General features: G+C 37.5%; 1 protein-coding gene across 1 annotated transcript in view; it reads right to left on the bottom strand.

Annotated features, from left to right (window-relative positions):
- The window catches only part of LOC107103058, a 14,247-nt gene extending 2,010 nt beyond the window's left edge, over positions 1–12,237 (bottom strand). The window contains exons 1-2 of the mRNA XM_015402575.1: positions 12,226–12,237; positions 9–264 (exon numbers count right to left, since the gene is read on the bottom strand). Of these exons, the coding sequence (XP_015258061.1) occupies positions 9–264; positions 12,226–12,237 (268 nt within the window). The remainder of the gene's footprint in view (positions 1–8; positions 265–12,225) is intronic.
- Between the last annotated feature and the right edge of the window lie 3,831 nt (positions 12,238–16,068).

The following is a 16,068-nucleotide window of genomic DNA, read 5'->3' as shown; positions in this document are numbered from 1 at the left end:
ACATTTACCTTTTATTGATAAATAAATCCCAGTCCAAACAGATTGAGTCCAGTCCATTTGAGCACAGTGATACATTCCCTCATCTTGTTCAATGACTGACAAAATAAACAAGGTGCTTTGTGTGCCATTATTTGTTATTGTAAATCTTGTAGATGAAAATCCTGGTCCATAAGCAGTTTTTGTACTTTTACGCAGCATTGCAATTAATTTCAGAGTATTTCCTGCACTCTGCTTGTACCAGTGAACCCATGTTACGACCTGAAACTGCTCAGTCAAAACACATGATAAAGTGACAGGTTCCCCAAGCTGGACTGTGGTGATAGGAACCAAAGTATCTGCAGTACCTAAAAAAAACAACATAATAAGTAATAAAGTATTTCGAAATCAGACATATAACAATTTAGTGAAGGGCAATTCTATGTTTGTGAATCTACTTACATCTTTGATGAAGAAGTAGAAGCATAAGCCATAGCAGAGTCATGTTGACACTGTCTTCATCAGGACACTTAATGCTTAAGTAACTAAGGGAGGTGTGGTGATTCAGAGCGTTAAATGCCTCTGATTGGCTACCTCAGAATATATAGTCATATGTATAGAAAATAAAATAAATATAGAATATATAGTCACATATATATAAAATAATGTGATCACTTTATTAATCTATGCATATGTAGATTTTTCTTGAATAGAAGAATCCATAAAAAATTCAGAGTAACGTGTTTGTTATTTTATGGACACTCCTGTCATTCAGAAAAACTGAGAAATCCGTAGATTTTCAGTAAATCCTTTATTAATTCATAGACCAGTCAGTTAGAAAAAGGAATATTCTGTAAATCTACATAAAATATATGCTTATTCACAGAAACATCTGTTGTTTAGATAATGGAATAATTTTTAGATTCACATAAAATTTCTGTTAATTGATAGAAACATCTGGTGGTTATAAAACAGATAATTCAGTAAATTCAAACCTGATTTCTTCTTCACCATAAAAATATATTGAACGCATGCCATTTCAGAAAATATAAGATATATTTAGATATATATACATATATCTTTATATATAAATATATATAGACATGAGTTAAAATATATTGAATAAAACTTTAATATTTTGAATGGTATTCTGGAAATCAGGAAAGGTAAGTTGGAGAAAAACAAAGAAAACTGAGAAACTGGGAAAAGAGTAAGGAGAAGTGGTCATAATAATAATAGAGAACATACAGACTACTGTAAATGCCGACGATAAAGATGTAGAGGGTGCTCTGGAGTAGAAGTAGACTGGTTGTCAAGATCTGGCCTAATAGCTTCACCTTCACTCACCTGCTCAGTTCTTCCCAATTCCTAATTTTCACATCTTTTCCACCTGTGTCTGGGCTACATATCTGGTTCAGCCTGAGCGATCGGTTTGAGATCATTATTTATTTTCCATTTGTCTTTTTGCTAATTTTAGTTTATTCCATGGTTCATGTCCTGGTTCCTGGCAGCTAGCGGATTGAAAGGGTTTTTCTTGTATGCCCTGTCTTCTCACCATGTTCTGGTCCTTCTCCAGAGGTCAGGTTTTTTCCTGTAAGCCTGGCTCCTATGAGTAGCAGTTTAAAGTTTCCTGCAGAAATTCTGGTACAACGTCTTATCTTTTTTCTCTCAAACACTGAGCCTGTCGATCTGCATCTGAGCCTGTCTGTCTGTATCTCTGGATCCTTCTGTTCCTGTTTCAGTCAGAACTTCGGATCAGCTGTGGACTCTTGGATTCTTGGACTGTTCCGGCCTACACTGTTTTCCCCAGACCTGGATCGGCCTCCTGTATCTTCTCTGGGGCTGCAGCATTTGGGACACCCTGGATGGCGCCAGCCCATCGGATGGATCTTACCTTTTTTGAAGCGCATGGACTGAACTGTCAAATCAGCTAAGTGAATCACTTTGATAATCATCTTCTGTCAGATGATCGTGGTCACTTACCTGTCTTGTTACATCCAGAGAGTGTCAGCTACTGGATGGTGCCCCGACCCCCTTTCCCCACAGTCGCTGCAGGTCCACAGATCCACAGCAGCCTGTTTCTGTTCTGTTTTGTTTGGTTTTGCTTTAATAAACGTTTTGAACTTTCCTACTGACTGCCTCACCTTAAATACTGGGTCCATCTGTCCCCCGTTTTATGAAAAAAAAAAAAAGATATATATATATATATATATATATATATATATATATATATATATATATATATATATATATATATACATATATATAAAACAAACTCAATCTCATAAACCATGATCAAAACCAAAAAGTGCAGTATTTCCCATGCAAATACTTATCAATTGACAAGGTAATAGCACAATTACTACAATAACCCTCAAACACTCAATCTTTGTTAAGAGCTTTAAAATGTGTAAACGTATTTTGTACCTTTAATATTATAACTGCCATGGTTTTGGTTCTCTTCAAGTTTTATCTCTGAGTTTTCATTGGTCTTATTTCCATTTCCTTGTTCTAGTTATTTTTGATTGTATATAATTTCTTAGATATTTCTTGTGTCAATCTCCTTTTCCCTAGCTCCCTTCTTGCCTCTTCTGTTCACACCTGCTACCAATTTGCTAATTAGCCTGGTCTTTGTTTCTCTCTCCCATATATTTTCCTCCTGTTCAGTCACTCTTTGCTGGTTTGTCATCATTTATTTGCCCCCTATTTGTAGGTATTTCTGGTTCTCAGTTTTTGTGGATTTTCTGGATTTATGTTTTGGATTTTTGCTTCTGTTAAACCTTTTGGTTAATAAATCTTCAAGTAAACTCCCTCAGCTTCAGTCTTCATTTGAGTCCTCCTGTCAAACCTCCACCCCACTGTGACAATAACCCTCTGGTTTTTAGTGAATAATGAAACGTGTTTCAACATTACAATAGAGTGACATTGAGCATAGGGAAGTATTTTAGATTTAGAAAGATTTGAAGCCACTATGAGTAATTATTAAAAACATCTAATGGTCAGACTGCAGCGACCCCCTTCCCCCACTACATCTCCCCTCCAACAATACGGAGCTCGTCATGTTAAAAATTGGCTTCTCGATGTCGCTTACATAGATCGCAGCATCAAGCTATTATAAAAATCTGTTTGAATGTAGCCTTAGAAATATCATTTTGTATCCCACCGCCAGCACAGACACGGACCAGCTGATGCTTCTTTCACCCTGCTCTGCTGCACTCTCTGCTGCAGGCTTCTCTGACACTCGGTGGTGCTCTGTCCATTTCCAGCAGTTAGACTCTAGGTGCTAGCCTTGGTCTGCTGTCATCTCTTCTTGCTCTGTCTCCCTGTCTATTTTGTGTTATAGCAACAAAGGATATCCACTCTGCAGTAGCTGTAATTGTATTTTACATACCTTATAAATGCAGACTTGCACACAGAGGTACAACCAAAAACCATGCGACGTAGAGGAACCAAGTCTGTCAGACAAACCACCAGGTAACAGTTATACTAATAAAAAATAGATGGGATACTTAATTTCAAAAAACTGCCTGTTTTGTATTTCATTCTTACGCTGAATGAATATCAAATAGCCTGAAATGTGCTGCTTCCTAATAAAACAGGAAAATTATAAATATAAATATTGTGAGCATGCCAACTGTGAGCACACAGTGATTTTTAATAGTTTAGAAAGGTAGTTCTCAGACTAGTTTCTCTAGTGCCACTGCTCAGCATGTTTGTGTCACTATTGCAGCACACCTGATACAAATATTTGCATGATATCCTCAGCAGCTATCAAATGATGGAGAGGTCAAGTAATCATGCATTTATACAAGTCAGGTGTGTGGCGGTGAAGCAAACTATAAAGCATGCAGGGCAGTGGTACTTAAGAACCAGGACTGAGAACCACTGCTTGTCATGATGGGTTATGGAGGCAAGCCCAAGATGCAGAACACATACGGAGGAGGCAGGGAAAAAGTTCAAATGTTTAATAAAAGTTCTGAGACACCAGGTTAATGCACTGGGACTGGAAATGGTCAGGGGCTGGTTCACTGGAGTCTTGACTGGGACTGGAGACTGTTGGTTAGCAGAGTTCATGAGAGGCTAAGCATCTAGCTTCAGGCTTAGCATGGCAGTCCTAGATTTGAGCTTCCAGCTCACAGCAGAGAACAACAGAGGATTAGCACTAAGGATTCTTCTGGCTGAGCTTCCAGCTCACTGCAGAGAACAACAGGGGGAAAACACGAAGGATTCTTCAGGCTGAGCTTCCAGCTCTTAGCAGGAAACAACGGGGAAAATCCACTTAGGATTCTTGAAGCTGATTCCACGTAGGTATCTCCAGGGAAACTCCACATAGAAGTCTTAGGTTACATCCACGTAGGAATCTTCGGGTTGGCTCACCAGGGCAGACTAGCAGGTTAGGCTCTCCTAGAGCCTCAGGCTTGAGACTGGTTTCCTGTGATGCAGCTCTTCCAGAGCTTCAGATCAGAGACAGGGTTCCAGAGGGGCAGCTCTTCCTGAGCTTCATACCAGAGACAGGTTTCCTGTGAGGCACAGATAAAGGAGAGATTAGAATCAGGATCTCACACTAGAGACTACCAAGATTCAATCAAACAGAGACTCAGAAGCTAACCAACTAAGATCAACACTGCAGCGTGGAAGCAAGGTCAGGCAGGAGCTTATAAAGGAGAGGTCTTCTGATGAGAGGATTAGCAACAGGTGTGCAGGAAGGTTCCAGCTCCAGAAGACCCACGGCGCACTCTGCTGGAGACAGAGGGTAGTCTCCAGATCCCCACAGTAACTCCAACCCTAGGGGAAAAACACAGAGCAGAAGAGGATCCTCGGCGCCCTCTGGTGGGCAAGCCTGAGGATCCCAACACTGCTATAGAAAATAGTAACCCTAACCCAGTTTTCAAATTCCTCAGGTAAATTTCAATATCTTGTTTTTCTTTACAAAATGTATTACTGAAATGCTCAAGGCTCTTCACCATAGGTGGTATTTATTTCTGCAAACAAAAAAATTGTCAATACTAGTGCTGTAGAGCTACTGCATTAAATGAAATACAAAGGCATTTCAGCCATGGAATAAACATGCCTCTTTTTAGTGTTGAAGCTGGGTGCTCCTTGTTCTGTGCGGAGGCTTTGGTCCTTGTTTTGGACTTCACAGGCTCGAGTCCTGGCCTGGTGCTGCATGTCTTCCACCTCTGTCCAGTCCCATTCTTTAATTGCCTTAAAAAAAAGGCCACTTGTGCCTAAAAATAATCTTTAATACAACAGACTTCCTGGTTCTCAGGGGGAGGGATTTGTAGAGGTCCCATATCAGACATAGTGTTTTGTTTGGGACCAAATGTTCTGTCTCTGCTCTATCCAGTGTGAATGTTATATCAATTACATTGTTTTAGGCAAGGCACCAAAATTTAAGGCCCAGCTCTGTCCATCTGCATTCATGAAAACTCCTAGGAGGATTTGATCACTTGTAGAGTCTATAAATATCCAAATCCGGGTCAAAATTTCTCTTCAAAAGCGGACTTCTTACTCATTGTTGAGCGTGTGTGTAAAAGACTTTCCAATAGGTTCTGGTAGGTTCTACAAATCTATCAAATTTAGTGTCGCCAAGAAAAGGTTTCTGCCCTAGGGCGCAAAGATCTTTGCCCATAGACTCTTGTTAAAAGTTGTACATGTGCAGAAGCTCCTCTGCAATACAAAGGGATAGGAGAGCTCTGGGCTCGGGATAGCTGCACCTTGAGGTGACAGGAAGCCACAACGCAGACTTTTTGCAGGTGATTGACATGTCGAGTTGCGGGAGTTGGAGATGCATTAGAGAGAGAGGGAGGTATTTGTTAATTTGCATTGTTACTCTTAAATAAACACATTCTCAGAAAATGTATAGTTTTAATATATTAAAAAAATATAAACCTGACTAATCTCCATATTATTCTCCAATATTAAACTGGCACATAATTTTTTTAGGTTTCTGACACAATATTGGACCATGCAAGATACAGATTTGCCTTTACAAATCTTCAGAAGGCAAAATTTATCTAAATATATGAACCTGTACATCAAAAAAATTTTTGTTTTTGTGAAGTGTTTTTGTAATGTGTTTTGTTTTTGACATTTATATAAACACACTGGTGTGATAACTTAGAATACGTTTAATGTTTTTTTTGGTATACATCTGTTTTGAATTTATAGCCCCCCCTAGAGAAAACTCCACCAGCCGCCACTGCTTCTAACCCAAGAAGAGAACCTGTGGGGACCAGTCAACTGGTCTGACAAGGATGTGTAAGTCCCCATATTGTAGCATATTCCTGGGAAAATGACCTTACATTGTCCCCATAAGGCAGAGGTCGGCCACCCAAACTGCTCAAAGAGCCACATTGGACCAAAAAAACAAAAAATAAAAATGTCTGGATCCGCAAAAATGTAAAAGTCTTATATAAGTCTCGTATGGCAACACAGGCTCTAAGTGTATTATCCCACTATAGAAAAGGACTATGTGGGCTTAAATATATAATAAGCATTCATGGTTAGATATTTATCCTGGAGCAAATGTCACATAGCAGCATGAGGTGAGGGACGAGCAGTGAACGCACTGTGCGCCGCTTCAATGCCCTTCACTACGCGATTTAGGTTTTGTTGCATTGATGAAATCACAGAAAAATAAATCTTTCTATGATGGACGTGTTTCTGTTGGGAGGAGTTGAATGAGTCATCAGGAACCAAGCAGGAACTGAAATCCCACATCCTCGATCACCAGCTTTCCTTGGTGTTATTTGTATTTAACCATTTAGGATATGGTGAAAAAATGGAAGAAAGTTCCCATCCCTGCATCAGAGCACTAGCTGTTGGCTTCTTGCAACCAAACTAGCAGCACTAGTGGAGTTTGGAGATGCAATCCACTTCTTAAATCTATCTTTGTGCTCCTCTAATTTATCCAGAAGTTCTGCAATTGCATTTTTTCCCTCACTCCCAGCTTGGTGGTCGGCTGCATATTTAGTCCTCCCTGGAAATGCCTTTCCAAATTACTCTTATTTTTTTTTTTTTTGAAAACCTCTCATTACAAAGCAAAAATGCAGTCAATCCTTCCGCATTGATAATGAAAGAGAATGATTCGGTCCATTCTTGGAATCCTCTTTTCTCATCAGCCATCTTCCTTTTTTTTCCCTTTTGACTCCATGGTTTGAGACACACCTGCAGCTTTGTTTGCCTGGCACCATGCCGTGCTGGTTCCAAGTTATGACCACTGATCTCTATGGCTATCATGCAAATTATTGTTTAAATGTATTTATTATACAAATTTTTACAGCATTGGAAAACAACAAATTTTTTGTTTGACTTCCTGCACACCATATAAAAAAAAAAAAAATAAATAAATAAATGTTCATACATTTTTGAAAAAGCTCCAGGGAGCCACAAGGGGGGCGCTAAAGAGCTGCATACAGCTCCAGAGCCGCAGGTTGCCGACCCCCGCCATAAGTTAAAAATATGCATCCAAAGACACATAAACAACACATATCTCAAGGCGCATCACAGTCAATTCAATAAAATCATACAGACATCGGATAAAAAAAGTTTATATTTTGAGAAATCCAGCAGATTGCATCTAGGCTTATACATGTGGAAATTATTTTTCCTGGATGAGTATGAAGTGAAAGTTGGTAGTTTGCAATGTATCAGTGAATTTGCAGCAATTCGTCTTACTAAGCATGCATGCAGTTTTGGTGTAAAGAAAAACTCTTCAAAGGCAACACACCTCAGGCAGAACTAGGCTCAACTTCACAAGAACAAACTACATTTGTGCTTGCTCTCACAGTGAATTACATCATTGTATTCTCTCCGGACTGTCTTGGGGGGTCTCACTGCTTGTTCTCAACATGTGTGGGAAGAACTTAAGCTATGTGCTTGAGAGAGGGGTGGACTTCAGCAACTGAGCTTCTGCATAGCATACACACACAAAAAAAACAGAAGCGCTCATAGATGTCTCAACCATAGAGAAAGTGGTTATTTTTACACCCACACCTTCCTTGAAGGGTGATAAATGCCCTTGATTTAAGCTTGCTACATACTCCAAGATCTGAGAAATGTATTCTTCTTCTTAATTTGGCAAGAACAGGTGAAAAGTTTTCTTTCACCTCCTAGTAGTAATATTTGGGAGCTCAGCTTCTGTAGTCATAGATAATCCCATCCACTGTTGCTTGCCTCACCATTTAACTCTTTGTCACCTCAGTCAGAGTCATAACACTTTCAAGCTTTATGCTGTCAAATTTTAATAAACAAAATTGAGATACAGAAAAGAAAAAAAAGGAGCAGACTGACTATTTCAGCATAAATCCTGTGATATTAATTTAATAAAGTTGGAAGCTTATTGAAATTGAAAAAATACATAAATATTTTTGGATTAAACTTTTTTGTGTGTAAACTGAGCCATAATGTATTTGAATCTTATGAACCCAATCTACTACTACTTCCTTCTGGTGTACAGAGGTTTGTTGAGAACTCAGAACTGCACTACTTTTTTTTTTTTTTTTTTGAGGTTTTTTTTTTTTAGTTTTTTACGGCACCAGTGGCTCGTTTTTCTGAAAGTAGGCTGACAGGAAAGGGGGTATGAGAGAAGGGGAGAGACATGCAGCAAAGGACCAAAGGTCAGATTTGAACCCGGGTCGTGTGCACGAACCACTGCGCCACCTGCATGAGAACTGCACTACTTTAACATACATTTTGAAAAGTAATAGTAAAAAGCAGGCACCTAAGAAATTACTCAAGAGTCAAAAGGTATTTGGTAAAAAGGAGACTCAAGTAGGTTATCCTAATAATTGATTAAATATTGCACATTTTTTTAAAGCAATGCTTAAATTATCTAATTTATCTAGAGTAGAATAAAGTTACCTTCAGTAACAATATACAGAGTACTGTTTACTGTACGATCGCCCCTGCTTAAAGTGGAAAAAGGTCCCAGGACTAACCCCAAAACGGCATACAAATTAGAGACAGAAACATGGATTTTTTTTCTCTTTTATACAGTCTTTTATTCAGTCTATCTAGCAATAGTTTTATTGTACATAATAAAAAAAAGTCCATTCCTATTATATTGATTGTAATCATGATATAATAGCAGCATGTTTATAATAAAAGCATGTAATAAATATTACTAGATACACTATGTCGCCTTGACTCTCAAATGAATTTATATGACATCCCATTCCATATTGAACCTTAGGGTTCCATATGATATCGGTCCAAACTCTTCTGGGAAGTCTGTCTATAAGTTTTCACACACTGTCAAATGCAGTCGACAAGTATCATTGTCCTTGCAACTGCCAAAACCGTGACCTGTCATAACCCAGATGGGTGCTTTGAAGAGTTCAAATTAAATCCACTGGGAAGCCTCCTGTTAGAATTTTTACCAAAATGGAGGGCTATTTAGTACAATTTCATAAGCTGATTGGGTAAATCAAGTTTCACGTGGTATTCACTTGATCTCTGACACATCATAACCAGCAGGTTAACATGGTTAAAACAACAAAAATAAACTGTATACATATTTTAAAAAAAGAAGCAGGGACATCTTAGGTATTTCTTTAACTTCTCTTAAAAAAATTATATGGGGATAATGATAATACATAATACAACCCCCTTCATGCCCCCATTTGTCAGCCTCACAGTTCCGGCACAAGTGAAAGTAACCCCCAACTGTGTGCTTGATGTGCCTAGGACTTGCACATCTAGCACTGCAGGTACACAATCTTGAATTTTGAGTGGCTTAACAGCTATAAAAGAAAACCATATGCTATCTAGGTATACAGATTTTAGCACATGGTAATCATGTTTATTCAAGTAGATTAAAGAATATTAACGTTTATAAAATGTCAGGACAGTAGTAATAAAAGAAAGCAGATGAAAAAATGAGTGCAATTTTTTACAATAAATTTAGAAGATGATCCTGAAGTGGAGGGCTCCAACTGAGCATATGCAGTATATGTGTAATTAATTTGCTCTGGGTTCTACACAAATCCAGAGTCAGTTTTTTTGACATCTATCATTTAACATGTTGAAATAAAACTTGTGAATAAACACTTTCTTCAGTTTTTAGTGCTCTTCTATTCTTTGCTTTTTGTTTGTTCATTCCAGAGAAATGCAAGGCAGCATAAATCAGATCCAGTTTATTTTCTCCCTGTGGAAAATATTTTCAAGACAACGTTTTAATGATGTTTTTGTTAATACAGTTAAAAAGTTGCAATAATTATTCAGTGTTATTACTTGCCTTATCCATTGGTTGGCTTGAGTCTCTGTGATTTGAAGAGGAATGTTCTGTGTAAACAAAGCAAACATCAGATGATAATAAAACTGAGCTTAGTAGGGTTTTCGATCTGAACATTTGGCTGTATCGTTTATTTAGTTTTTAACATGGTATTTGATATGTTACACTGTTTAAAAAAATAATAATGTGTTAACTTTGGAAGGTTAAGTTTAATAAATCAGCCCTACCTTTAAATCGGGCACATGCTGATCTTTGAGTTCGATAGCAAATTAAAATGATATTCATGGTTCCAGAAATGGCTAAAGAGATTAAGGTGATCAAAAGAACAATCCTCTCAAAACTTAATCTTTTATCTGGAAAACAAAGACAATGTGTCACATCAAAAAAAAAAGCATGATTCTTCTTTTATAATATAAATGACATGATAAGCACCATACCTTGATTGCTTGTTACCCTCTTTGGTCCACTGCTAAGTAATATCTCTCCACATGTAGCCACAGCACAATAATATGTGTCTGCTTCAGAGGAGGTGACGTTCTTAGAGAAGTTGTAACTACATTTTTTCTGATTCTTTGATGTCTTTTTGCAATTTTTATTACTTTTTTCCTCAGTGTAGATGATGTCTGGATTGGATGTGTCTGATCTAGCTCTTATCCAGAATACACTAGGTTCATCGGAACAGGTTGTGTTCTCGGATTCAGACAGGACTAAACACTGCAGAGTCTTTGGACTTGTTGGACGAGTGGGATCAGAAACTGTTTGCTCCTGAACAATAGTGTAGCTTGATGTCCTCTGAGAGTTTCCTATGAAGAAATTAAAGAAAAATAAAATAACTTTAAACCATTTTTATATAAGCTGTCCTAAAAGTATTTAATCAAAATCAATATGTTTGTCTATTAAATTTGATCTTAGGAAGGTTTTTAACACAAATGTGGGGTGGAGTCTGGGGCAATCGTTTTCATACCCTTTACAGATTAAGATTTAAATTTATATTGCCATTAACCAAGTCAGTTCTTCAATTAAAGATGACTTCAAAGTCTTAAAAGACACTGAAATAAAAATTTCTATTTATATCTATTATCATTGGCCTTATTTTAAAAGCCTATTAATAATGTATCAAACAGATCAACTTTATTGTCATTAGAGAATTTAAACAATTATTGTAATTGCTTCCTATCTTTTTCTATATTAACTCCTATTTCTACAATTTAACATCAGGGATGAATTCTTAATATTTCAGGTTGGAAGGCCATCTTTCTCATCCATGGACCATTAGCTCCCTCCACAAATTCTCTACTTGAATAAAGTTAGGAATTTGTATGGGTCAATCCAACATCACTTCAATGGATTATATATGTTCATTACAATAAAATATTACCTTTAACTTAAATCTATGAGGGACATGATAAGCATTGGTGAAAATGTTTCATGTAAACAATAAGAAAAAAACCAAATCCACACTTTTATAATTACAGCAAGATTACCTAACTCTGCAAATATCCTAATAATATAGTGCTAAAGTAAAATATCCAAAGTAGGTTATCACTCACAAAAGTCACAATTGCAAGCAACAAATAAAGGAGTTTAAGTTTGAGTAAGAAAACAAACTATAATAAAAATGTTGATAAATCTTAGGACCTGTTTTACTATTTTTTGTGCTTAATTGTAAAGGAAAAAAGGGGAGAAAGTGATCCTGATTAACTGAAGATGTTTTAATACCAAAACACTGATCAGTTATTAAAAAAGTTTTAGTTTGAAAAATAACAAAAAACAGACATTTACCTTTTAATGATAAATAAATCCCAGTCCAAACAGATTGAGTCCAGTCCATTTGAGCACAGTGATACATTCCCTCATCTTGTTCAATGACTGACAAAATAAACAAGGTGCTTTGTGTGCCATTATTTGTTATTGTAAATCTTGTAGATGAAAATCCTGGTCCATAAGCAGTGTTTGTACTTTTACGCAACATTGCAATTAATTTCAGAGTATTTCCTGCACTCTGCTTGTACCAGTGAACCCATGTTACGCCCTGAAACTGCTCAGTCAAAACACATGATAAAGTGACAGGTTCCCCAAGGTGGACTGTGGTGATAGGAACCAAAGTATCTGCAGTACCTAAAAAACAACATAATAAGAAAAAATAAAGTATTTCAAAGTCAGACATAAAACAATTTAGTGAAGGGCAATTCTATGTTTTTGAATCTACTTACATCTTTGATGAAGAAGTAGAAGCATAAGCCATAGCAGATTCATGTTGACACTGTCTTCATCAGGGCACTTAATGCTTAAGTAACTAAGGGAGGTGTGGTGATTCAGAGCGTTAAATGCCTCTGATTGGCTACCTCAGAATATATTTTCATATATATAGAAAATAATATGAATATAGAATATATATAGTCAGATATCATTAATTTAGACATATATGGATTTTTCTTTAAGAGAATAATACATAAAAAATTCTGAGTAGCTTATTTGTTATTTTATGGACACTCCTGATTTATAATAATAATAACTGATTTAATATTTTAAAATTTCAGTCTAAAGCAGTGCTTAAATTACATAATTTATATAGAGTAGAATAGTGTTACCTTTAGTAACAATTTGTTGTGTACTGCTTGCTGTATGAGCTGCACAGTGGTGTAGAGGGTTGCACTGCTGCTTTAAAGCAAGAGCACTCTTCAAGGCACTCTTGCACCTACAGTCTTCCCTTTTGCATGCGCCAATAGCTTGATGACTCCGACCATAATTCTCTTGTGTAAAGACTGTTCAGAGTGCTGCTAGTATAATTCAAGCCTTTTGTACATAAGCAATGGGTTTCTTATGATGTAATCTTTTATCAACAAATCAACTACAAGCTGTTAATTGTGGAGAACATGGAGAAAGCAAGTTAAAGTGCAGATTCATCCCACATGCTGGATAAATGTCCTGATACGCTAAAGCCGGGCAAACACTGTATGATTTTTTGCCCTTTTCGGACCGATTCTCCAGTCGTGCAACAATTTTTAGATCGGGTCTACTTTCAGCCTTATCGTGCATCATTCTTTGTGTAGTGTACAGGGGGTTACGAGGGGTGAACAGCCTCTCAACACCGCCTCCCTATCGGGAATCGTGAGGTTGGGAGAATATCAAACATGTTTGAAATTCAGTCGGCCGTAGTAAGGTGGTCTTGGGCAAGCATGCGCAAGGATGATGATTCTCCTTCCTCTTCTTCTGCCTCTCAGACGAAAACACAGAAGTATGTCGAGGGTGCAAGTGAAATGGAGTTCCTTCTGTAAATGGACAGGCTGTGGTAGCCACGTTTCCTTAGCTATGTCTTTGTCCCAATATGTCATCACCTTTTCTTTTCAGGGCTTTCAGCACACAAAATTGCACAATTTGCCAAGGCAGCACGTTTCCCTCTAGTGAGCTTTGTGTTCCTCCTCTACTCGTTTGGCTTCTCATTGCCGAGTTGAGTCCGACCTGGTTTTTAGACCTGGTTTTTAGACGTACAGTGTGAGCAGGTAGATAGCATCAGGGCCATACGGTGTGAGAACATACATCATGAGCTGTGAACTCACTGTACGACGAAACTGCAGGGTTTCATCGTACAGTGTGAGCTGTGGCTGCGTGCAAAGATTGAAAAAATCACACAGTGTATGATCAGCTTAAGGGGTAAAATTTTAACTGTTAGCATTGCGTATGATTGCATACGGGCTCACTCAAAGCAGCAGTATTCACTTGATCTCTGACACATTATAACCAGCAGATTAATGATAATATAAGATAAAGAAGTTTCAGTACAAAAAAGAAGTCAAAATTCAATAAAACTTTAGATCTGTTTCTGTGGTGCATTGTTCCTTACTGATTGAAGTCACCTTTGGTGGGTAAGCAGAAAACTGACTTAAGAGTAACAATACTTTCTGATATTCTAACTCAAATACTTTAGAGCGAGGCTACTCGTAAAAGTGCTTAAAAAAAGAAAATAAATACTTAACTAAATGTGACTACTACCCACTTCTGCTGGTTTTGGATATGCATTTACAGGTGTTTCAGAATTAGCAAATTTGCTTATTTTAAATTATTTTAACTAGTGTTGAGGTACACTGGATACTTTTTTGTTTTTGTGTAATATCTTAGCCTGATAAACCAGACTAAATGAGATTAAATGTGTAATTTAGTCTGGCCCAGATGAAGATTGTTAATGAGAACAACCTGTTGTCTTTCAAACAATGTCTGTGCCTATTGGCCAACGCTCTGACCAATGAGCGCAACTCACTGTGACGTAGTAAGCGTGACTGAAAGCTGGTGGGGGAGTGTAAACAAACAGCCTGTCGATAAAACTGAGAATAAATCCTGCTTATAAATGTGTAGAGCTTCTTTTTGCTCACGTTTTAACGAAAACCCCAAGTCTAATCTAAAACTGATTCCAAAGCTGAGCCAAACAAGAACCTTTTAATAGTTGTTGCCATCTTCCTTGTTGTGCTTTCTCCAGCATCGCGCAGATTTGTCGTCACGCCCTCAACACCCGCCCGCTTTGCATCCAGAAATTCAAAACACATCTCTGCGTTGTGATTGACCCGGCAGTTCTAGGGCATGGGGCATTGATCGAGGCTATACCACTCTCAGGACAAAATTAATTTGGCTGCTGGGGCTAGTTTATTAAGCTAGTAATATGTAATATATAGGTTAACATTTATAACCATTGTTTATGAAACTGTAAAGTTACAAACATTATGGAAAAATGTTATATTAAAATAAAACAAACAGCAGCCATTAAAAAAATGTCAATTCATAGCTAGTGCAATATGCAGACAAACAGCACCCCCATACTTTTGAAAAATTTGCTACACCACTGGGAGCACTGATAATTGAGGAGCTAATGGCAGACTACCAATTTTTGTTGAGAAAAACACCTATGAGGAGAGAGCAGGCCAGTGCCAGCCCCTCCACCCACTCAGTGTTTTTAATTTATGTCATTGCATGTTAATTGCAGATGCAATTTACTTCCAATTCCATTGAATGCAATTTTTTGCCAGTGTCTCAGTAAAATTCTATTCTTATAGAATGAAAATAACCAACCAGCCAACCATCTACACCTAGATTTTCACTAAATGGCTACAGTTGTTTTACTGAGAAGCAAGTGTCCATTTAATTAGGCTGCATCATTACCCTGCAATTATTTATTGCATTTCGATTTGTAAGAAGAAAGAAGAGTCAGTGATCAAGCTACTATTGAAATAACATCTGGCGGAAAAAGCTTCCCTAACAGTAACACTTGCATTCATTTGATTCCACCGCATAAAATGTAGAATGTTCCTGTTTAGGTCTGTCTGACTTTCTGTCCGACAATAAAATTAGAATTTATATGTTTATGCATTTTATGAAATAGATGGAGAGTGCAATAAAGGGATGACCAACATGATGTGTTGCGTTCGGTGAGGTACCCGCCGATATCGCTCCATAATCCCATACCGCTCCAGTTTCCACACATTGCGCACACAAACACAACTTCTCCTCCCCTGGGAAACACGAACTGTGGGTAGGGGAATAATTTATGTCTCATTCAGCCAATCAGAGGCTTTGATTACCTGACGGGGTGAAACTGAGTGTTTGATGCATTTAAAATGCTATTTTTAGGTGTAATGTTGATGTAATGAGAAATGTGTTTTATTGAATGTATGCATACAGTAATGTGGTTAATGTAGATTGCTTAGGCATGTAATTTAACAGTGAAAATGAAGTGGTGCATTGTTTCAGCTGTACCTTTTTTTCTTGCATAGTGGTCTCATCCAATCAGTCAGTGATTTAGTCCAGTAGGCATGCAATTTGCCAATTATGTCTGTTTGTATAAAAACCCTACTTTTTCCTCAGTT

Source organism: Cyprinodon variegatus, unplaced genomic scaffold (assembly GCF_000732505.1).
Source record: "Cyprinodon variegatus isolate N-32 unplaced genomic scaffold, C_variegatus-1.0 Scaffold1369, whole genome shotgun sequence".
Lineage (NCBI taxonomy): Eukaryota > Metazoa > Chordata > Actinopteri > Cyprinodontiformes > Cyprinodontidae > Cyprinodon > Cyprinodon variegatus.
Note: the sequence above shows the minus strand (reverse complement) of the source record. Positions and strands in the feature narration are given on the sequence as shown.